General features: G+C 37.8%; 1 protein-coding gene across 5 annotated transcripts in view; it reads left to right on the top strand.

Annotated features, from left to right (window-relative positions):
* ERBB4 (erb-b2 receptor tyrosine kinase 4) overlaps positions 1-25,623 on the top strand; it is a 1,197,143-nt gene that overhangs the window by 812,198 nt on the left and 359,322 nt on the right. For all 5 annotated transcript variants that reach the window (XM_056111671.1, XM_056111669.1, XM_056111672.1 and 2 more), the window contains exons 5-6: positions 1,623-1,688; positions 24,117-24,235. In XM_056111671.1, the coding sequence (XP_055967646.1) occupies positions 1,623-1,688; positions 24,117-24,235 (185 nt within the window). The remainder of the gene's footprint in view (positions 1-1,622; positions 1,689-24,116; positions 24,236-25,623) is intronic.

Below are 25,623 nucleotides of genomic sequence, written 5' to 3'. Positions count from 1 at the left end.
ATATATTAAATTTTAGTTAAAATAAGCCTTTTCTGTCATTCCATAGCTTTGTGCCCCAATCTATAAAACAGCAACGAAAGTCATCAAGCATTATTTCTTCTGCAGATATTTTCTGTTGCGTGGCTATGACATTGTTTGTGTGGGACAATTATATTTATTGAGGGAATGTGCAGTGAAGACGATTTCATAAGCAAGAAGATTATGTTGTGTCAGGGATAAAGACTGATATATATGGAAAAAAGGTAGTGTCAATAAAAATATTTTCAGAAAATAGCAAATAATTGAAATTAGGCAAATTTTTGTTTGCTTTTATGTAGGGAGAAGGGGAGTGCACACAGCTCTGTTCAGTGCATACTCCTGGTTCTGAACTCAGGGATCATGCTGGTGGGCTCAGAGTGCCAAATGTGGTATTGGGAATTGAACCAGGGCTGGCTGCATGCAAGGCAACTGGACTCTAGTCACTATTTTACACTTTTATAGCACAGCGGGTAGAGTGTTAATCTTGCATGAGAATGACCCTGGTTCTATTCCTCCATCCCACTCAGAGACCCCGTCAAGCTATGGAGAGTGTCCCACCCACAAGGCAGAGCGTGGCAAACTCCCGTGGTATATTCCATATGCTAAAATAGTAACAACAAGTCTCACGATGGAGACATTACTGGTGCCTGCTCGAGCAAATCAATGAACAAGGGAGGACAGTGCTACAGTGCTATTTTTACAAAGATGTGATCCAGATTGTACAACTTTTCATTCAGATGATTTTTTTGGTTATTTGTTTTGAGCCACATTTTGCAGTACTCAAGGCTTACTGCTGCCTCTAGACTCAAGGATTACTTATAGAGGGTCCAGGAAACCATGTGGGGTGCTAGGGGTTGAACCAGGTTGGCTATGTGCAACTCATGTACACTAACTACTTGCTGTCCTATTGCTCCAGCCCCAAGTTCAGTGAGAAAATGTTCATATTTTCAGAGATTTCAACTTGTTTCTGTTTCTTAACTTAATATCGCTAGGTATCAGTAAATAAACATGTCCTCCCGTTGTTCATTGATTTGCTCGAGCAGGCCCAATAACGTCTCCATTTTGAGACTTGTTACTGTGTTTGGCATATTGACTACGTCATGGGTAGCTTGCTAGACTTTGCCAGGCGGGCGAGAGACTCTCGGTAGCTTGCCAGGCTCTCGAGAGGGGTAGAGGAATCGAACCTGGCTCAGTCAGGCTGGCTGAGAGCAAGGCAAATGCCCTACCGCTGTGCTATCACTCCAGCCCATCAGTAAATCATGAACTTTTAAAGATATTTCAAGTCGAATTGATCAATAGAATATATATGATTAATATTTAAAGTAAAATTTATTTAGCATAAGTATTTACTTCCAACTTGGAGAATTTATGGACACATTTTTAATATAAAATGTTGAGGGTTTAAATATCAGTATACTGTACTTTAGTTTCACCTATATTTGGCATTCAGGTTTTGCTACTTGAGTGGGAATTTTATGGATTATATTTAAACTCTTGTGTGATATAAAAATCCCCATAAATGAGAAAGAATGTCTCTTTTGAGGAGTTTCTTCTATTCCAAGAGTGAAAGTTATAATGCACATGTGTTTTTTGTTGCTTTATAGGTGGTCGTTGCCATAAGTCCTGTACTGGCCGATGCTGGGGACCCACAGAAAATCATTGTCAAACTTGTAAGTTCTTAAGAATAACAAAATGTAAACCTGAATTGGTCAAGGAATTTAATCATTGATGATTTTCACTCTTCAAATGATCAGAAACATGAAAATGAGCTTTTGCTTTTCTGTAGTAGATTTCCTTCCATTCAAGCAAATTGCCTAATTCTGTTGCTTTCAAATGCACATAATGAATAATTGCTTCTTAGAATGCTTTGTGCTTTCTAGGTTGATGTCTGCAACAGCAGAGCTGAAGTGATATTAACTATGACTTCAGAGTCTGCACATCACAGAAAGATGAAAATCCAGATGTGTGCAAAATTATCAGTCAATTTCAGGATAAATTAATAATTCATTACTTCTTACAAGTAATGATAAAGCCATTACTTCATTTGAAAAAAGACAAAGAAGCAGCTACTTTGCTCCCTCTGTTCTAGGCTTAGAGATAATCTGTGTGACTTATGGATATAGATTCTTTTTTAAATAACACTATATCTTGTTCTTAGTGTATTTTGTTTCTTATGTCTGTGTCATTAGTTAGACTAAAAAGCTATCTTCATTGCCAACACATTTAAATACAAAGTATATTGAATATAAAGATAAATAACCAGTTTTTAGCATTATTAAAGCCTTGACTTAAACCAGAGCTAGTCTTTCCCAGTGTTAGTGATAGTTTATTTAAAAAGATATGAGTGTAAGCACTGAAACACTTGACTAGAAGGTGTGATACCCCAAGTTGCAAGCCCAGCAATACTGGATAAAGAGACCACCAGTCATAGTGCTGAGGCTAACTACTCAACCATCAGGACCATATCTTTGGGCTGATCATTACCAGAGGAAACTGGGTCCCTTGAGCCCCAGTGAGTGTGACCCTTAGGAAAAAAATGTTGAAACAAAACAAAATTCATAATATCATACTAAAAATTTCCATCCTGGTATCAACAATAGCTGAAATAATATATGCAAAAGGGTATTGCAAAAATTTGAATACATCTCTTTATTTAACAGATAAAACCCTGGAAATTTTATTGAAAATTTGAATATACAAGTATGAGATGTTATAGAATTTTTTTTATTCTCATAGATGAAAGTTCAGCCATTTCTAATTTGTCTGAATCCCTGGTATTTATTAGATTTATTTGAATTAGTACATAAATAGATACTATGTTGTGAGTTATCAAAGAAAATAAGTTGCAAAAATATATATATTTATATTTTACAGTACTTTTGTAAATTCATAGACTTTTTCTCTGCACCATTCATGAAATAGAAGTATGTAAAATATATATATATACCTATATATGTAAACATATATATGTATATGTATTGTCTTCATATCTATCTATACAGACATATTTATCTTCCCTCTTCACACTGGTAAAGGCCCTCCCGTTGATCGTCGATTTGCTCGAGCGGGCCCAGTAACGTCTCCATTGGAGACTTTGTTGTTACTGTGTCTGGCATATCGAATACTCTCGGTAGCTTGCCGGGCTCTCTGAGAGGTGCGGAGGAATCGAACTCGGGTCGGCCATGTTGGCCGCTTGTAAGGCTAACGCCCTACCCGCTGTGCTATCGCTCCAGCCCCCTTCACACACTGGTATCCTACCTTTTCTTTCAGCCACTGAGAAGTAACAAATGTTGACAATTTTTTCTGTATTCTTCCAGAAATTACATATACAATGACTTGCTACCTGCATACTGACTCAGGTTCAGTCTCAATCCCTGGCACCCCATCTTGTCCCCCAAGAGTTACCTGGAGTGATCCCTGACCACAGATCCAGGAATAAGTCCTTAATACAACTGGGTGTGGTCCAATTCTGCCCCCTCAATTCTCTCTCTCTCTCTCTCTCTCTCTCTCTCTCTCTCTCTCTTTCTGCCTCTTTGTCTCTGTCTCTCTGTCTCTGTCTCGCTCCCTCTCTCTCTTTCTGTCTTTCTCTCCCCCTCTATCTATGTATAGTAGTATATCTTTTATATATAAAATATGGATAGATAGGTTGATGTTCCTGTCTTATTTTTTTATTCAAATATTATTGCACTTGGATGCTGTTATGCACTTTTGTTTTTTTCACTCTATGTATATATCTATGATTTATTTGTCATATTAATGCAAAGAAGTATTTACAGCGTCAAAGATACACATGTTCACACAGTGATGGGATTATCACCATCAGGAAGCTCTTGTCCTCTGTAGAGACTGAAGCAATTTCCTAGGCCAGCAGCATTGTATATGAGCACCTGTTTTTGTATTCTCGGGGAAATCATTGTATTACCAAACTTCCAGTTCTATGTCCAAGGGCTTGAAGAAACATGGTATCTTGGTGTATACTTAAATTAACTTATTGAAAAGAAGCAATGTTTTATGGCAGCAGTGTTTGGACATAATTTTAAGCAGGGTTCCAAAGATTAGATCCAGTGTGAAATGTATTCAAAGTAGCATTTGTAGACAGTATTTCAATACACAAAAAATTGAAACCTAGTTTTACAGAACACTTAGATAACATTAAAGTGGCCCTTGATATGAAGTCACTATCTCTAAAATGTAAAAAAAAATGTGCATAAAACTGTTGAAGTATGCAGTGGTTCACTAGGCCCCTAAGGCAAAGAACTTCTAGCTTAATAAACTTAAAAATGATTTTCCCCCTGGGTTACTTGTTTTATTTTTCATGCATAAACACTTTTTGTTGGCCACAGCTGGAGCCAGGGTCCTCTGCAACACAGACTTCTGTGGGTCTTCCCAAGATGGGCAGTGAATTCCTGGTAGGAGTTTGGGGGCACAATCTGTGGTCCCACTTTCCCACAAAGGAGGCTGTGCAAGAGCTGTAGGTCTTTGAGGTAGCATCAGTTGTATCAACGTGTCTTTGGTGAGGTTGCCCAGAGTGGTATGCAGCCCTTGGCAGAGATGTGGCATCCCCAGTGCCAGCCATCATCAGTAACTACTTAGGCTCAAATTCTGATGCTGAAAGAGAAAGCCTCAGTTTACTTTTGCCAGTTGTTGTGAGTAGTCCAGCTTTTGGCTGACCCATCCTCCATTTTTGACTCCCTGCAAGTCCCTAGGCTTTTCTGATAAACATATCAGAAAACATATCATGTTCATCATATAATTCTGCCCCAGAACTGAGGCTCACAGGGAGACTAAGAAAATGGACAATACCTAACGCAGATGGCCGGATATACTTAAGCAAACCCCACCACCCTCTATATTCCCTGAATTCTCTCTCACACAAAGATGGGTTTCATCCTATTGAAATCTCACAAAAAGAGCCATAGTTAATTAACTACTTGGGGCTGGAGCAATAGCACAGCGGATAGGGCATTGGCCTTGCATGCTGCCGATCTGGGTTCGATTCCCAGCATCCCATATGGTCCCCCGAACACCGCCAGGAGTAATTACTAGGTAAAGAGCCAGGAATAACCCTTGTGCATTGCCGAGTATAACCCCAAAATAAAAATATAAAATTTAACTCCTATATGAAGTCCCTCCCCACTTGGGGAGGTCCTTTTCTTTTATTTTCTACTTTCCAATAAACTTTTCTGTTTTCCAATTCTGAATCTGAGCATCTTTATTATTCATTATTTTCATTCTTGAAAATATTGAGGGACCTGGAACTTCAAACTAACACAGACCCACCACCGGTGCTTCTGCCTCACTTTCCTCAATACTATACCCACTACCCCTGGGGACAGAAACTAGAGGCAGCAGGACAGAGCCATAGCAGCAGGTCACCTTCTATGAGACGGTGTAAATCCTGCTGATTTTGTTTCCCTAATAGCCTAACCCCAGAGAAATGCTGAGGAGCATAACCGAGATGATGGAAGGCTGTGGCTGTCTCTTCAGAGGACTTATGCCCCAGAGCAATGTGTGAGTGGGATTCTCAATGACCATGAGCCCTGAACCCGGTTGGCTGCTCAGTCTAGGTCTGCTTTGCTGGGACATAATCTTCAAAACTTAAGTTTATAGAAAAGGACCCACAGGGAAGATATCATGATGGACAAGGGAAATAAATAGATCTCCAGAGATTTTATCTTTATACCCCTGATTCAGCCAACTTGGTGACAGATGTTCTCCTGTCATCAGCCCTGACTGCACTAGCCCAGGGCCTCTTGTTAGGCCTCTCCCTTTCAAAACTCAACATGCAAACCACAGAGGCCAATGCCAAAACCTCCAAGGAATAACCTGTAACTTGCCATTCCAATTCCTTTTTGGCCTCTGGAATACAGGGGAAAGCATCATTCCTTTGCCATTGTGTATATTTTTGGGAAAGCAGAGATGAATTCTTACACAGTTGCTTACTTATTTTACAGAGTTTATCACAAGTAAATACACCAGACATTTATATATGATGTCTGAGAGACAAAGATTCCCAATAATATTTATCTGCATGTAACTTATAGTGTTTTAACTTACTGCTTGAAACAAAGCCTTAAAATCAAGGTTGGGGCGATAGCAGAGTCGGTAGGGTGTTTGCCTTGCACGCGACCGACCAGGGTTTGATTCCTTGATCCCTCTCAGAGAGCCCAGCAAGCTACTGAGAGTATCCGCCCACACGGAAGAGCCTGGCAAACTCCCTGTGGTGTATTTGATATGCCAAAACAGTAACAACAAGTCTCACAAATGGAGACGTTACTCGTGCCTACTAAAGCAAGTCAATGAACAATGGGAGGACAGTACTACAGTGCTATCTAATAGTGTATTTTGCTTTACAATTTTATTTTTAGAATATTAGGGACTCAAAATGGATAGTTATTGTTTACCTTATTTTACAGTTGGGAGAATGTAAGTTAATGAAATGAATAGCACATTGTTAAATATATATCGTTAGTACAGAGATTTCAAATATAGTGTTTGGGATCTTAAAGATAATATTATTTCTTCATATTTTTAAAGATAATACTGTTTCTTTATATTCCATGTAGCCCTATTTATATATTTTATATATAGCACTGTTGATTGGCCGAGGACAGTCAATTTGAAATCAGCAAGACAATACAACAGTTGTCTCTGTCTATCGCCAGAATGATTTCATCTTCTTAATGTCAGACCCCATGTTTGAAATGGAAATACTTGCATGTACTTCAGAAACCTGTGTTCTTTACATCAAATTTCATATAATAATGTGGTTGAAATGCTTAAATGCTTTTGACGTAGAATAAGGACCTAATATATAATAGCTAATATTTTAATGAGCTAAAGAAAATTACTATTAAGATAGCTTCATTCATCTTAAGTATGAATTAATAGATGTGAAAGCAAAATTCCTGTAGGCCAGTTCCACTTTGTGGAGGCTACTGACATGGATGGATGGGGAAGAACAAAACAATTACTCCAAGATTATTGAAGGCAGATGCCCTTGGCTTTTATCCCCATTCTTTCTCTCTCCTTGTTTGAACTACTTGAAAGGTGAATTACTGGGGCTGGAGCGATAGCACAGCCGGTAGGGCATTTGCCTTGCATGTGGCCAAACCGGAATCAATTCCTAGCATCCCTTATGGTCCCTTGAGCATCACCAGGAGTGATTCCTGAGTGCAGATCCGGGGAGCAACCCCTGAGCATCACTGGGTGTGACCCCAAAAAAGCCAAAAAAGAAAAAGAAAATAAAAGAAAGAAAGAAAAAGGTGAATTACTTATTTATATTTAAAAAAAAATCCTGAGGAAAATTGGATTTTGAAACTCTAAAAGATGGATTTAACATAAAAATGGAATTTGAGGATTTTCCTCCTTTTTTTAACATTACAAGAGATTCTGTAGATTTAAAATCGCTAGATATTTATTCCACAGAAACATAAAAGACATTATCTAAATAGTTTTAATCTAAAACTTTTCGGGTTGCCCATAGATTTCCGAATGTCCCTGTGTTTGTTGAGACATGTTATTTACTCTGAAGCCCACTTGAGATCCACTTATCTCTGAACCCTGATGGAACTTACTAAAATCAAAAACCAGACTCCATGCATTTCTGAAACTATTCTGCTTCAGTATATTGACCACACAAATGTACAGTAAGATATAGTCATATAAATGATAAGTTATTTCCTCGTCTTTAACATAAGTACATTTACTTTAGTGAGGACTTTCCTGGAGAAAGCCTCATGATTAGCCTCATGATTTGCAAAATGAACTCTTATTTTTATGAATAATTATTCATTGAGAATATCCTATATTAGAGAAGTAAAATAAATCTGTTTAAAAGCCCACCTCAATTAAAGAAACTGAAGTTAAGATGATGTGCATGAAACCATATCATTAATAGTATTGGCGATTATGCTGCCTCAAATAAAATCTAAAAGAGATTTCCCACTACCATTTTCCCCAATTTCCCTCCCAACACCCCTCTCCTTTGTAGTACCAACTAGATGGATCTGGAAGAATACCAGAGGTTGTTCCAACAGAAGTCCATAGGGGCAGAACTCTAAACAGGAGGAGGAGTTTTTGATTTTTTTGATTTTGCTTTTAATAAATTTACTGAAAGAGATGGAGATAAAATAAACAAATTCCTTTGTAGGACCATAGCTTACTATGTATTCCTAGAGAAATTTTAATAAAATGTTATAAACTATGAGTAAATGTGGTCATAGTTCAACATTAATTTGTGACCTGGATTGGATGCCTCCATTAGCTTTGGCTGCATGGTAATTGCTTGTGGGTCATTGATTGTTCCCTTGAACAATTCTAAATGTTCAGATCATTGTAACAATTCTGAATGTTCCCGCTTACGCTCGCAAATCAACAGGTATTTTGAAAATGTTTTTCTGAAATGTCTTTCTAAACAAATCTCTAGTTTAAAAAAATACTTAAGGAGCCTAAATATTTTATCAATATAAAAGTAATTTGTGCTTCTTGTATGTAGTCAAGGGTCCCATTTTTTCCATTTTACTCATGAGTGCGATTTTGTAGAACAGCTTGAGTTCATTCTCTTTAATTCCCTTTTGATGTTAAGGCATCATGACCCCATAAAACTAACAGGGATATTTCTGAGTTGGTTATTAAAGGTCCAAACAAAACTTATGATGGGACACCGAAAGCCATAGTACATGAGGTACAGGGACTGACTTGAAAGTACTTCTAAGCTCAGTTAAATCGTGGCTGCATTGCTCCACAGCACAGCTTAAGTAAATTGATTCAGTGGATTAATGTAGTCATGTCAGGGGAGACAAACTTATCTGCTATGTGAAGTTGGAGGCTTATAGAAGTATTATTTAGCAAGCTTACTGCTAAGAATGACAACTCTCTCTATTCATAAGAACTGAGTCCGAAGGCCTGAGCTCTATAGGTTTAGGTGTGAAAAAGACTAAGCTTTAAGAAATAAATAATAATGATTAAAGGAACAAAGTTATCTCTTTCCCTGCAAGATAGATGAAGCACTCTTATCTCATTTAAAATAGATACTGCATGTCCCTTCTTTTATCTTTAAGCACAGTATCTTTCAGCCTCTCTCCAGAGCCCTTTTATCAGGTAGGGTGGTGGTTTCACTGTGCACATTCCTTTTGTCCCCCTGAACCTGGTTTCACCTCAGTTAGGCACTGCATTTTGAGTAGGGTGGGAGGGGAAAAAAGAACGTATTAAAATTGTACTGTTTGATTCTCCCAATGTTTGCACACAATATCTATTAACCTAGTTAGATCTTCAACTGAGATTTTTCAAGGCTGATTACCTCTTAATATAATATTCTGTCAAGTTGCTTTGTATGTGACAGTTCTTGCTCAGAAACTAATTGAAATAATGTTAGCCTCTTTGACAATAGCTTAGAAAATTGTCTCCTAAACCAAAACATCACAACAGAAAAGTGAATCAGTATAAACTTGTTTTAATGACTGTAGTGAAAAAGGCCATTGAAAATGTCTAATAAATTTATTGAATCTAAGGCATTATTTTAACCAAAGCAATTTTACTTTTGATAGAATTTACACCTTATTCTTTCAATAGTCTTCCTGCCTATATTTTAGAGTAAAGTAGAATGACAGTGAACTTAATGCAAACTTAATGCAAATTTAATGCACTTAATGCTATAGGGATACTCTCAGTAGCTTGCTGGACTCTCCAAGAGGGGCGGAGGAATCAAACTCGGGTTGGCTGCATGTAAGGCGTAGTACAGTTTGAAGTTGAGGAAGACGATATCTCCCATTCACTGTTCACACACCAAGAAAATTAATTTTAACGGTTACAATATATTAAAATGTTCACTTTAAAAATACCAAAAAAAAAAAAAAGAAAGAAGGAAAAAAGTTTTGTCCTGACTTGTGGCTTCTATTCAATTTTATGGCAAACCCCATGTGCGCTCTCTCTCTCTCTCTCTCTCTCTCTCTCTCTCTCTCTCTCTCTCTTCTTTATCCAGGCTAAAGTTTATCTTGATGTGAATATCAAAATCTAAGAACATAATTATGCATTTTTCCTCAAAACTTCAGTAAGAAAACATAGCAGACATTAGGTTTTCATGATTTTTTTGGTTACCACAGAATAACAAATTATGGAAATAATTAATTAGACTCACATACAGGCATGCACACACAATTTATCTAAAGTGTAATTGTATTTACAATCTTTGTGTAACAAACATTGTTTAAAAAGAAGGTGCCGATGTGGTAAATATCCAATTAGAGTAGAGAAAAGCTAGTGGAGCTAATGGGGACGGAGAAAGAGCTGAGCCAGCAGCCTCGATCAATCAGAGGAACAGTGAGCCTTTGTTAAAAGCTAACATCCTTAATTAAAACCCTTGTATTTTACTAATAACTTGCATGTCCATAAGCCTTCTTATTGATTTCAATTATTTCCTATTTTCCTCTTTTTAAGTTAGTAGTTTCTAGAGATACTGTGAAATTAAAGGAAACATTGCAATGGATGGATTATGTGTCAACATTTCTAAAACTTTAACCAACTAAAATCAGCGCAGTGTATCCAGTAAACAAGAGAAAAAAAATTCCTCTAATAATCCTCATTTTGATATGCTAATAATATTTGGTGGAATTAAGGACTCTTTTCAGTAGTGTGTTTTACATTTTATCCACAGGGGCTAAAAGTGTGTGGGGGGCGGAGAGGTTAGAAGTGTGTGTGTGTGTTTGTGTGAGTGAGTGTGTGTATTTATACCTATTAAACTTTTGTATGATTCAGAATATATTAATTAGTGACATAATGAAGACACCATAGGTATAAAGTAGCACTGTAGCACTGTCCTCCAGTTGTTCATTGATTTGCATGAGCGGGCACCAGTAATGTCTCTGTTGTGAGACTTGTTACTGTTTTTGGCATATTGAGTATGTCATAGGTAACTTGCCAGGCTTTGCCATGCAAGGCAAACACACTACCCGCTGTGCTATTGCTCCAGGTCAGGTATAAAGTAAATAGTCAAATTGTGCCTATTCACTAGAAACGCTCTGGATACGAGACAATGATGAATATTTGAAAAGGTCAGGAAGAATACTTAACTGGGGTGTGAGTTCAAGTGTGTAATTAATTCAGTGGCCGAGAACTGCCTCCCTAGTCATCCCCAGCAGAGAGAAAAAAGAGATGGGGGACTCATGGATAGATGGTCAAAATAGCACGCTTAATTCCAGAGCTGAGCATCCTTTTTCTGAGGGGGTTTGAAATACAGGAATGCATTTAGGTGTGATTGACCATTTAAAGAGATAAAGTGTTTGGATGGAGGCAATTATCTTGGGTGTATTAATTCAAAGAGTCACTCTGTCTCCCATAAACATCTATATTGCTTTTCTCTTTCCCTTGTTAATAGTACATATTGAACAATTAAGTTTACTTCTTAATAATACTTGCAGTTATTTGGATAAACACAGTAAGAGATATAGATTCCAAAATTTAGTTCTCTGGGTTCTTGGGGCAGAGCCTGCTGGGTTTTACCATAAATCCCAGACTAGGTCTTCAGCTCAGTTTTGCATGAGGTCCTGTCTCTAAATCATAATGGCTTGCATCAAGACTGAGCTTTATGCTCTTTCAGACAGTCCCATTTCTATGCCAGGGTAGCTTTGTTGCTCACCCTGCGTCCATCCAAGTCCCAAAGTGGAACCCCCCTTTTTGGGGTATTAGGAACTATGGCAAGTGAAGCCTGAGTCAAGTAATTATAACAGATGCCCAGGACTAGCACAGTGGGTAGGGCATTTGCCTTGCACACGACCGACTTGGCCCACGTGAGTTCGATTTCTCTGCCCCTCTCAGAGAGTAGTGTAAGCTACTGAGAGTATCTTGCCCGCACAACAAAGCCTGGCAAGCTACCCATGACGTATTCGATATGCCAAACACAGTAACAACAAGTCTCATGATGGAGATGTTACTGGGCCCACTCGAGCAAATCGATGAACAATGGGAGTACAGTGCTACAGTGCTACAGTGCCCAGGAGTAAATATATTTCAGAGTCAATCAACTCCCAAATATTAGAAGCATAGCATTAATGGTCTTTCTGTGTTTAAGCAAAGAACATTGCTCTATGGTAAAATGTAAAAAGGTCACAGGGGAAAGAGAAAAGCAAATAATTCCCTACAAATACAAAATCCAGAGTCACCAGAAGGTTTCACTATATAAGTAACAAGCCCGACTTGGGGAATTTAGTAACTGACAATGAAAGGTGAAGCACAAAGGAAGGATTATAGATAAGCTTGGGAAATAACGGTGCTCGTCAGAGCACTATAAATTCTCTGTGGGGAGGAAAAGAGGAAATTCACTGATGAAGCTTAAAACACTTATGGTTAATATTCAACACTGGGTCACGAAGAACACTGAACCAGGACTACTGGGATGTAGTCTCTCTAAATTAATTCCATACGAACCTTAGTTTCCTTTGATTCCCTAATCTATACAATAGAAAAGGTTATTGTTATTAATGGGCTGGAGCGATAGCACATTGGGTAGGGCATTTGCCTTGCACGCAGCCAATGTGGTCAACCTGAGTTCGATACCTCCGCCCCTCTCGGAGAGCCCGGCAAGCTACCGAGAGTATCTTGCCCGCATGGCAGAGCCTGGCAAGCTACCCGTGACATACTCGATATGCCAAACACAGTAACAACAAGTCTCATGATGGAGACGTTACTGGGCCTGCTCGAGCAAATCAATGAACAATGGGAGGACCATGACCGTAACCGTGATTGTTATTAATGCTTCCTTGCATTATTACAGTATCAATATGATTATACGTGTAAATACTAGAAAGTGTGAATATTAGAATATGTGTGAATCGATGAGCTGTAGATTCAAATATCATAGACAAGGACATAAATAAAGTTAAGGTAGTTTTGGGGAACTGTTGTGTCTCTCATCTTACTCATAGTGTTGTTCTTGGATGCAAAATCCATGACTTTGCCCTGGCCAAGAACTAACTGTGGCATTTTCTCTCCCCAGCTGATCTCATGACTTGACCAACCATTGTGGTTCTAACTAGGACTGCAGGAATTACCACCATAGTAGTAATTAGGGAACTTCAAAAACAAAAAGGTGGTTCTGTTTGTTTTTTCAACTCACAGGTCCTGGAACATACAAGCTATGCACATGTGTGAAGGTCACATAACAGTTGAGAGAGAAAAAACAACTCTCTCTCCTAGGATTCTGCCCTTATTGAAGTGAAGGTGGGGTGCCTAGTATTTTTCAGATTCACTCTTTATCGGAGACTATTGAGCATAAGTTTGAATTAGTGCATGGAAAAGTAGGCTCACTTAAGTGGTCAGTTACTTGAGTTGTCCTTGAGCTTATTTAAAGGGGAACTTTGTGGTAGTGTGTATGGAGAGGGGGTGGGGGGCAACGGGTGCTAGGGGATGGGTGCACGTCTGGTTTCTTTAAATTCTTAAATTCATTAAAAGACCAATTTGCTGTACCTATCTAAAGGAGCAGTAAGACCAGTTTTTCTAATCCTACTTGGACCTTGTTTATGCAATTGAGTAGTACTTTCCAGTGTGTTTCAACTCATTAACCACTGTAGTAGGAAAATACCAGCATACCAGCATTAATGATTTCTCATTGTAGGTATTTGCATGCTTTTTATGTTACTATTCTCAAGTATTTTTTTAAACACCTAGAAAGTCCCAGATAGGGGCTGGAGAGATAGCACAGCTGGTAGGGTGTTTGCCTTGCATGCAGCTGACCCAGGTTCTATTCCCAGCATCCCATATAGTCCCCCAAGCACCACTACGAGTAATTCCTGAGTGCATGATCCAGGAGTAGGCCTGTGCATTGCCAGGTGTAACCTAAAAGGCAAGAGAGAGAGAGAGAGAGAGAGAGAGAGAGAGAGAGAGAGAGAGAGAGAGAGAGAGAGAGAGAGAAAGAGAAAGTGCCAGATAGCCAGATATTGTGCTGGGGGTTAAAGAAAGAAGGTGAATAAAAGTTGGTTTGGGTCTTTAGTGTTTTATATTCATGATATAGTCACAATGTATCCAATTATTATAAAATATACTAAATGCTACAATTGAAGTTATTTTACCACAAGTAAAATCCTTAGAAGGAAGTTGCAGGAGGAATAGGCTTCTCAGTAAGGAATTTGATGAAGGACTAGAAAGGAGATTTTATTACATTTATCATTAAAGAATGTGTAGACAGAAAAGTTAAACAACACATACAAAGTACTATGAGAAAAGGAGGATACTTAAAAAGTAGACAAAATAAATTATGTTTTGTTTTATTAAGCAACTGAATTGATTGTAAGAGAGATGAATTCCAAGACTAAAGTTGTAATAGTGATGGAGATGGAGACCTAGATGAAGGTTCAGAATAACATTTGAGAACAATGACAAGATTGGGGATGAAAATAAAGATTTTTAAGTATTTCCTTTATGAATTTTGGAGAGGCTTTATTCATCTGAACAATATTATCTAATAAATTACCAGATTTAAAACTCAAGTGGAATATTTAGATATTTTGAAGTAATGCTAAATTTTTTTCTTCTTATATTTATTTATTGAATCACTGTGGGAAAAGTTACAAAGCTTTCAGGTTTAATTCTCGGTCATACAATGATCAAACACCTTTCCCTTCACCAGTACTCATTTTTTTACCACCAAGAACCCCAATATACCCCTCCTCCCACCCCACCCAATGCCTGTGAGGCAGATGATTTCTACTTAACTTTTCTCTACATTGATTACATTCATTATTTTGACAAAAGATGCACCATTATTGTTTAGAATCCCATCCCCCAACCAACAATCAGAATTGCTGAAAAGGCAATGTGGAATACTTTGTTTTCTATAGCTGCTTATTAGAATATATAATGATTTTGGATTTCTGCAAAGAGCCAGATAATTACGAGATCGGTTTCTGTGCGTCTGGTGTTATGGCTGTGCTGGAGAGCCACTCGTGGGGGCCAACTTGTGACCTCAGTAGGGCATGAAGGATGAGTCGGTCCTGCCCTCCTTCCCATGAGACTGCAGTTGCCCCGTCACCACTGGCTCATACCTGGCTTTCCTATAAGCTCTGAGGTGGTGGCCACCTTGCTGCTTGGGTGGGGGGGAGGGAGGCAGAAGGGAGCAACACACTTTCCCTCCCAGGGAGGCATGGCACCGTAGTTTAATGCATGGTCTATTCACTTTTCTGCTGCAAGCTGCCGGGCTCTGCATTAAGTCCTTTTGCCTCTGGAACCATGGCCGTGCCAGAGAGCCGCTCATGTGGGGCAATTTGTGACTTTAGTAGGGCATGAAGGACGAGCTGGTACTGCCCCCCTTCCCATGAGACTGCAGTTGAGTAAATGCTAAAATTTTAAGATATGCCAAAGTGTATGTATTATAGAAAATTCTTTCAAAATGCATGTCTTTGAGGGCAATGGCGACTATAAGGTTAAAGAGATTGTTTTAAAAATGTATCTTTAAGCCTTGTTCTTCAAACCCACATTACATTCTCTCTTGAACGTACCTCACTTGTTCCTCTCTATGTTACTTTGCTTGCTTATTCCACTCTAAAGAAGCCTTTGTTCTTTCTTGAATAAACATTTATTATTTCTTTCTTTCTCTCCCCTTATATCTTTCTAATTTTGTCTCAATAAAAACTACCTTGCTTCAAACACAAAAAGGTAAAGGTAAAAGTAAAGGCCCTCCCGTTGATCGTCGATTTGCTTGAGCGGGCCCAGTAACGTCTCCATTGGAGACTTTGTAGTTACTGTGTTTGGCATATCGAATACTCTCGGTAGCTTGCCGGGCTCTCCGAGAGGGGCGGAGGAATCGAACTCGGGTCGGCCATGTTGGCCGCTTGTAAGGCGAACACCCTACCGCTGTGCTATATAAAATGCCACAGTATTATCTAATGAAAAGACATTGCCATTAAAGAAAAATGCTTGATTATAAAAGAGAGAATATAAATAATTTATAATACATAAAATTAACATTAAATTTACATATAGAACAATCTAGAATCCATAAATTACCTTAGTAAAATTGAGATCTATAGTTAACTTCGTCCTATACTAAGTTCCTCCCACCTATGGAGTTCCTTTTCCTTTGTCTTCTACTTTCCAGTACACTTTTCTACTTTTCAAAAAACAAGAAAAATAAAGTTGAAATCATTCCTTTATTTGAGAAAATAACAAGCAATAGAATGGGGAAGTGAATAAAAATATAATATTTGACATCTTTAAGAAAGGTGCTAGGACCAAGAGTAATTAGCTTTCAGTTTATTATTGCTATTAAATATCATATTTCAGAGCTGGAACAATAGTACAGTGGGTAGGGAATCTGTTTTATAATAAACTGACCTAGATTTAATACCAGGAGCGATAGCACAGCGGTAGGGCGTTCGCCTTACAAATGGCCAACATGGCCGACCCGAGTTCAATTCCTCCGCCCCTCTCGGAGAGCCTGGCAAGCTACCGAGAGTATTCGATATGCCAGACACAGTAACAGCAAAGTCTCCAATGGAGACGTTACTGGGCCCGCTTGAGCAAATCAATGATCAACGGGAGGGCCTTTACCTTTACCTTTTACCGATATATGGTCTTCTGAGCATGACTGGCATAGTTCTTGAGTATCTAGCCAGGAGTAAGCCCTGAGCACCACCAGGTGGGCCCCTAAAACCAAAAATAAATAATTACTGTATCACTGTATCACTGTTATCCTGTTATTCATCGATTTCCTCGAGCTTGGATCAGGACTAGGCCTCCTCTATCTAGATCCCCCATCTTCTAGTATGTAGGCGTTAACCCAGCAACTGCCCCAGCACCATGTAATCCCATCAATAAAATAAATAATAAATAAATATAATATTTCTTCTTGATTTTGAACGTTATTTAATATTTTAATCATTATGCTTTGTACATAAACTTCCTGGAAGACCCTGAAGATGAGGTGATATTAGAAAGATAATAGCATGCATTTTTTTTTGGACTTTTATGTGCAAAATATTTTTGGACATAAATAAATAAATACATAAATAAAATAAAATAAAAACTTTTATTTATTATGTCTCAGAAATATATTTATCTTGGTTTTTCCCAGAGACTTATCAGTTTATTTGGATTGTAGTTTCTTCATCAGTAAAATTTTACATCTACAGTACTGTTAAAGTGACTCTAGTGGTAGAGTGCATGGACAAGGTTCTAGCCCCTCCCCCTCCAGAATCACATGGTCCCTTGTGTACTACCTGGGGTTCTTCTAAGTTTCCTTGGCACATCTGCTGTATGCTATGTGACCCCCCTCATCAATGAAATAAGATCGATTGAATATCATTAGTACAACAAAGGTTCATTCCCAAACAGTTGGAAACTTTGTATTTTTTATTTTAGTATCCTGATATTATTTTCACCAAATGAGCCACTTTTTCCCACTTGAGTAGGACATTATAAAAACAATTCATACTGAGTGGAAGATATTACCTTTATTGTTTATTTCAAATTTTACTGGGCACTATAATTTGCAATATTGTTGATGAGTTTTAGGCATATAATGTATTAATTCATCCTCATTTGTTATGGATATTTTAAATAAAGAATATAAGTAAGAAGTGTTTGTGTGTGTGAGAAAGAGAGAGAGAGAGAAAGAGAGAGAGAGAGAGAGAGAGAGAAAGAGAGAGATCAGCTAAGAGGTAGAGAAATGTACCCTGCTATAATGTGAGGCAGTTTGGAAGAGTCAAACTTCAGCTTTTCATATTTTCTTGATTTGTGACAGACTATGAATATGATTCCAGTTTTTTATGCCATATTCAGCTCATCATTTGTGAACTGTAAAGTATAGCCTCCGATTCAAATGTAAAAAGTACTTTAAGACACTATGTTTATCTTATGCAGATTCACACACCTCCTTTATTCATACACCTTCAAATCTTTACTTTCCACGAAGAGGCAAATCAAAGCAAAACTGATAGTTATTCTGAAGGTTTTCAGAGTTAATGTGTAATAGGAAAATATATTTTTATTGACTCCACTGACAAATTTGGCTGATGCTCTAGTCTCTTAATAAGGGAGTACTTCCCTGGCAACCTGGAGGATAGTTTGCGTTCTCTCAATCAACCACTGAGCACTGTAGCTCTGTAGCACTGTCCTCCCATTGTTCATCGATTTGCTCGAGCAACCCCAGTAACGTCTCCATCATGAGACTTGTTGTTACTGTGTTTCGCATATCAAATACATCACGGGTAGCTTGCCAGGCTTTGCCATGAGGCGAGATACTCTTGGTAGCTTGCCGGGCTGGGGCAGAGGAATCAAACTCGGGTCAGCCAGGTTGCAAGGCAAACACCCTACCCGCTGTGTTATCGCATAGTTTTATAAATGAGACTGAGTAGAATTTTGTCAAAAACATGAGTAAAGTAGTTGATGATGAACAATATGGCAATATTCCTTTTCTATTTAACCTATCTATTAGCATTATAATGTCATAGCCTATATATCACCAGGAATTTATCTGGGACAATGGTTAAACACCATAGTGCTACCAAAATCTGATCATAGTGTTAAGACCCCAAACATCAATTTTAATTAAGAATTTGCAAGTAAAGGTGAATTTCAGTGAGAACTTTTCAGGTGGATTAGATTTAGTTACTAAATTATACAGTGAATCATTGTTACCTATAGGTGTGTACAACTCCTATGACTGGTCTGTTTTTCTTCCATCTTCCATCTTCTCATTTCTGTTCTCCTCTCCCTTCTTTTCCCTTCTTCCCTTCTCTCCCTTTAGAGCACTGCTCTCTTCTCCTCTCCATTTCCTTCCTCCTCCCCTACTCTTTGCCTGCACCCATCCATTTCCCCTGTTCTCTCCTCTTTTTTCATCTCCCATTCCCTCCTGTCACTTCCTCTCCTTTCATTACTTTTCCCCTCCCCTCCCCTCCCCTCCCCTCCCTTCCCTCCGCTCCCCTCCCCTCTCCCCTCCCTTCTCCTCCCCTCCTCCTCCCCTCCTCCTCCCCTCCCCTCCCCTCCCCTCCCCTCCCCTCCCCTCCGCTTCCCTTTCTCCTCTTTCATATTGAATTTCCTCTTCTATCCTAATCCTATCCGGAACCATAAATATATCAAAAATTATCCTTTCAAAAAATAAAGTGTGTATTTTATACAAGTTTAATTGATTTTCTAGACATTTCAGGATGCTCTAAGAGTTTTGCCTGCTTCATTTAAGTCATATTGTGAAAGCATATTACACATTTTTTGTTATAGTACACTATTTTTTCAATAAAAAATGCCAATTTTTTAATCCCAAATACATCATTCAGAGGAACACATATTTGATTATAGAAATAAAAGAATTCCGCTAAAAACATTTCACCTAGTCCACTGTTTTAACTTTAGTGGATCCAAAAGAGATTTCCCTTCAGCACGAACAAATGAAGAATCAAGTTCATGAACTACAGAGATATCATAGAGGATAGGACACTGGCCTTGAAAACTTCCAACCTGGATTCAACCCCTAGCTCTGCATATGTGTGCTGTGCAGCTCCAGCAGTGAGCCCTCTGCACACCCGCTTAAGAGTGAGTCCTGAGTATCACTGTTATCGCCCCCAAACACAACACACAAAAAATAAAAGTCCATTCTATAACTCATTAAAATTTTATCATTTTAATAAGCAATGCATTCTTCTTTATATCCAGATGAATAATCCCTGCTTTAACCTAAGCATCTGTCTTGCTCAAACCTCTAAGGAACTGCAAACACAATACAGTTAAAACCTTTCCCTTGAAGTGCTATTTATTCGATGGACATGATGTGTTTCACGGACCCTGTCAAAACTGGGTCAATAAACAGAAATGATATAGGATGCCTGGAGATGTGGTGCATATAATACAAAATGCAATAGAATAAAATAAATAAAAATATACTATGTTTAAAATGTGGTTATAGTGATATTTAGATTGCCCAGGTTGCTTTTATGTAGATGACCAATGGATGAAATAAATAAATTTTCTAATGCATCCTTTTCTGGAGCTTTTGCCTTCAGAATTAGCCAAAGCAATATTTGTTCCTACTTTAAGTCATTTTCTTTCCAAATATTATTTCCTGATTGCACATCAGATTATTTGTCTTGATCAGCTAGTTAGAGACTGAAAGGGTAACAGTACAAATAGCAAATTAAATAAGAATTTAGTCATTATGATAAAAATTTAAAGAAGAATCCAATAGTGTAAATACCTAGAACCCTACCCCTCCCTTCTCACAAATATAATAGTGAATCTCAACTATTTATTGAAATCCTTTGTAGAACCTAATAATTTAATTTGCATCCTAGAAAATAGCTGTTAACTTTTACTTAATAGGAAATATGTGCTTCACGGACATCTTAAAATTAATTTCATTTTAAGTGCCATGTGTACATCTTGTCACTTAAATGAGATCTATGGGTCAATTGCTAGTGTGTTTCCTAGGGACTGTATTTAAAAGAGGCAATCTTGAAACTTACTGGAAGAACTGCATTAAGATCTTCATTTATACAAGCGTCTCACTCTTAAAGTATGAAAGACACTTTCAGAAGTTCTAATATATACTCCATATTCAGAAATACTGAGTAAAGAAAATATATTCAAAAGACAAGGATGGAATGCGGATGAACTTAGAAAGGAGGAAAGAGATAAAGGAAGAGGAGAAAAGTAACAGAATATGAAAACATGTGGAAAGAACACTCAGAAGATTTTGCATAAATTCAACCTTATTTACTTTTTATCTTTTGTAAAGTGTTACTGTGATTTTAATTCTAGTTATATTATGTATGGATGTTCTTTGTCCATCTTGGTATTCATAAGAAGCAATAATGCATGATTTATTAACAAATTGTCAAACTCCTCCAAATAAAATACATTAGTTTAAGGATGAAATTGAAGTGTGTTTCAAAATATATATGTGTGTATGTATGTATTTACCATTCTATCTACCTAGTTATCTATTTTTAAGGATGTAATTAAGTCACAGTTCTGTGGGATAACTATGTGATAAATTTACTTACCATTAGTTCATTTTGGGGGGAGTAATGAAAAATCTCAGAAGTATTCACTCCATATGAAATCGATCAGTTTCTTAAGGTTTAGTATCTGATTCTCTTGGATCGTTTGAATTAATCCTCATTCCCAGTTTTAAGTTTACTCCTTCTGAAACAATCATTTTAACTTTCCCAGTTTTTAACTTTTATATTAAACAGTTATTGTTTGTGATGTGCCACCAGTGAATAAGCTAGTTAAAATCTGACCCAAATATTTTAATGGACCCAATAAAGCAATTTAGAAAGGATGCTAAATACAGGGGGGAAGTTCTAATGAAATAATATTCAAGCAAGGATGGAAATTAATATAACCAAAGTAATTATCAGTTAATGTTCCCATAGAGGCTAAATGAGTTATCTTGTTGATTTTAGGAAGTCTTTTGTTTTGTGATTTCATCTTAATAACATATGATTGTCATTTGATATGGTTAATTCATATTAAGTCATGTTATTAGTCAACAAATGCCATTAAGTGGAATTACGTTTTGGTGCTCTTCTAATTTTGCTTGCACCATTGTATGCAAAGGAATCATTCTCTTTCTAGAAAATCTCACACAGCAGTGAAGAGAAGTTTTAAACTGAGTTACATCACAGTTTGGAGGTTAACTTTTTGCTTTTATCTGGTGATTCTTTCTATTACCTGTCTGTCAGGCAAACACTTCCAACTGTGTTTCATGTTTACTAACTTTTCAAATGGAATTAAACATATTCTAACCCTGGTAACAAAAATGATAGTTCTAGTGTTAATAATATCTTACTTTTACATTTTAAAATAAACTATCAATCTATTTTTAAAAGGGCTGGAGCTATAGGAGAGCGGTAGGGCATTTGCCTTGCACGCAGCCGGCCTGCCCGAGCTGGGTCGCTTCATCCACCCCTCTTGAAGAGCCCAGCAAGCTACCGAGAGTATCTTGCCTACATGGCAAAGCCTGGCAAGTTACCCATGATGTATTTGATATGCCAAACACAGTAACAACAAGCCTCATGATGTTGCTGGGCCCGCTCTAGCAGATCGATGAACAATGGGAGGACAGTGTTTGTTTTTTATTTTATTTTTGTTTTTTATTTAAAAAAAATAGATTTATTACAATATCTTAAATTTTTTAAAATATGTAATAATTTAAGACAATGCTTATTTGAATAGCCCTGAGACAGAATGATATATCTAAAGCCAAAGTACACTGAATACATCTGAGATATATATATATATTATATATATAAAAAACCACTTATATGGAAAAAATTGCTTTTTAAAAAATGATAAATGCTAATCTTATACATATGATTAAAACATTTATTTATTAGTTTTGGATTTGGGGTTTGGGGCTACACATGATGTTATTCAGGATTAAATATTGGCTCTGTGTCCAAAGATCTCTCCTGGCAGTGCTTTGAGGACATGCGTGGTGCCACAGATCTGTTCTGGGTCAGCTGAGTGCAAGATAAGCACCCTACCCTTTGTACTATTTTTCCATCCTCATAAAAACAGTACTTTCTTCTCCGCCATTTTTTTCAGGGGGCCAGAGTGAGCAGGTTTCTTAAGAAGTTCTTAGGCTGCACCAGAGTCATTCCCAGTTATCATGGCAAATTGGGCCCTATCTTTCAATGTTGGTGTCTGATACACTGCCTGAGTACAGAGTGTGTGGTACTGGGGGCGGGGGTGAGGCTGGGTTGAACACATCAGCACTTGGGGGACCATCTAGTACAGGGTTTGAGATCCCATCTGTTTGTATGAAGCCTCTCTAAAATTATTAGGGTTTTCAATAGAATATATGAAATATATCCAATAACTCAATAGAGAAATAATATTGTGATCTGATAGTAATCTATAAATAAATAGTAGACAGATTAGGGAATGAAAGATTTCATCCAGGCATAAGCCCATAATTGAAATAAATTTTCCAAAAAGCAATTTGGAGGACACATAATTTTACTAAAGCACATAATTCTGCTTTAGTAATAGTTAGCAAATCTTTGTGTACTAGAGAGATAGAAAGAAACTATGCTGAATGAAATTACAGAATCCAAGAAAGCATTGTGATATATAACCTATACAATTTATTTGCATTAATAAATTATATTTGCTTATTTGGTTTGCAGGTCCCATCCAGTGATGCTCAGGGCTTATTCTGGGCTCTGAGCACAAAGATATCTCTGGGCTGATTTTGGAGGACCATATAGGGTATAAGGAATCGAACCTGGTCAAGTACATTCAAGAAAAACAGCAACTTGCTTTACTCTCTCTCTAGTCTCTAGTCCCCTAAACACTATTTAACAAGATAACTTTTCTTCTTATTTTTAATTTTCTCTTTTTTTATTTTGCACCATTCCTTAAGTAGATGACTTTTTTTCTAGCAAGTTAGCTAGAAAATTCAAAATTTAAATCTCAGGAATAGAAAAAATCGCATTTCCACATTTTCTATCATCTATCTATATGTATCATACAATATGTCATGTAATAGTGAATATTTACTTTTCTATTCAACTTAGTGCTAAACATCTTAGATTCAATTCTGGGATACTATGTCCCACATGTCCATGTGGACTGCAAAATGACCTCACTGCCTACTCCATCTATTCCAGACTACAGGAGGATCATCTCATTCAGTTATTTCCAATGTGATGTTTTCTTGCTAAGTTTTACAAAACATTGTCAGTATTTTCTGGAACTGTGGAGAACAGAAAAATCAATTATATGCATTACTATTGAAGGTTTTGTACATTCATTTTGATCCACTTGCAAACTTCATTTGGTTAATATCTGCTGAATTGTGCTGCTAATGGACTGAGAGTAGAGACTTCAGAACTCAGCTTCTCTCAGATGCTGGAGTTCATCTTAGAAGTTTCTCTTGGTGGAGACTCAAGAAATAGCACAGCGGGTAGGATGTTTGCCTTGCACGCGGCCGACCCAGGTTCGATTCCCAGCATCCCATATGGTCCCCAAACACCAGCAGGAGTAATTCCTGAGTGCAGAGCCAAGAGTAACCTCTGTGCATTGCCCTGTGTGACCCCCCACCCTAAAAAAAAGGAGTTTATCTTAGTGACTGACTTTTATAGAGGCTCTTTTTCTGTCTCCTTCAGTGACACGGACAGTGTGTGCAGAACAATGTGATGGGCGGTGCTACGGACCCTATGTGAGTGACTGCTGCCATCGAGAATGTGCTGGAGGTTGCTCTGGACCCAAGGATACAGACTGCTTTGTATGTTTGAGAACTTTCCCTTTTATTCTCCTGTTAAGCTACCATGTCCAATGGTTTTTTAACATCTTTACTAGAAAAAGAACCATATTGGGATTATGAAAGTTGTTTCTGCCTTCCTAGAAGTCATTCTCTCACCGAGTGGAGAATAATTCACTAAGATTGTTTCTGTGAAATAAATTTTATCTTATGCAATGTTCATCTTAAGTTATATAAGTGAACATTAGTGGAGCATATGAAGAGGACTGTATGGAGATACTGTCTTTTAATGGTTGATGTTATTCTTCCAAATCTTACAGTAATTATCATATAGCTACTGAGTCTCTGGAGTGCAGGCACCACATTTTGTGTTTGAGTGTACATTTCTACAGCATAGCAGATATATTTATGAACTTATTTTCCAGTTTATGTTGTTTACAAGTGAAATTATTAAAATTATTGAAATATAGATTATTGTTCAAAATTATAATATTTATAAATACACAAGTGTAAAAACTACGCATACAGAAGAGTGTGTTAGTGGGCTCTCTGGGTGGCTCTATCTCACCACCCACATTTGGTGCTCTAGAGCCGTTGTGTGTGGACTGGATAGGGATAGGGATAGGCCAAAGGCAGGTGGAGAAAGGAAGGAGAGCCAGGATGGTTGGTCTCAGTTGCAGTTTTATTCTGATCTCCTCTCCATTCTCTTCTGATTCTCCTCCTGCTTCTTCCTCGCCCATGCTACTTCATTGTCCTCCTTGATCCCCTTTTATTCTCCTTGCTCTGGAACTGGACCTTGATCCCCCAGCCCACTCTTACAGTCTAGTTAAATCCCCAAACCATGAGGATTTGGGTTTACACGTAGGTGTGGTCACAATTAATAGGATTAAAGTTCTTTCCCTCAGGGGATGCTGCTTCTAGGACAGATTCTCTTTCAGCAGGAAGACCCACACAAGGGTGGAATCCCATGGGTGTGTTTCTTCTCTCCTTGTCCAACAAACATATAAGCATTCATAATATTAATCATTTTGTATGGACACAGTAAGAGATTCATTAAGCTTATTGAATTGCTCTCATGGGGTCATCCCGATCTCAGACTACAGTGCTCAGGTCAGATTAGTCTTTCCTATCCCTAGCAGGGTCCTAGTATCGTCATTACTTTTGGATCATGACAGCATTTGTCCATGATCAAGCTCTTAACTTATAGTTAAGAATTGTGGCACTTTGGCGAAGCCCTTATCGATGCCAGGGTAGCACATAGCTTACTGCTTGACCTGATTCCATTCAGTCCTTCATCGGGACCCTGCTTTTGGGGGTGCTAGGAAGTAAGGGCAGCTGAGGCTTAGGTCCAGAGAACAGATGCCCAGAAGGAAAATAACACTGAGAGTCACATTAAAAAAGCATAACATATA

The sequence above is a fragment of the Sorex fumeus genome, unplaced genomic scaffold (genome assembly GCF_029834395.1).
Source record: "Sorex fumeus unplaced genomic scaffold, SorFum_2.1 ptg000014l, whole genome shotgun sequence".
Classification (NCBI taxonomy): domain Eukaryota; kingdom Metazoa; phylum Chordata; class Mammalia; order Eulipotyphla; family Soricidae; genus Sorex; species Sorex fumeus.
Note: the sequence above shows the minus strand (reverse complement) of the source record. Positions and strands in the feature narration are given on the sequence as shown.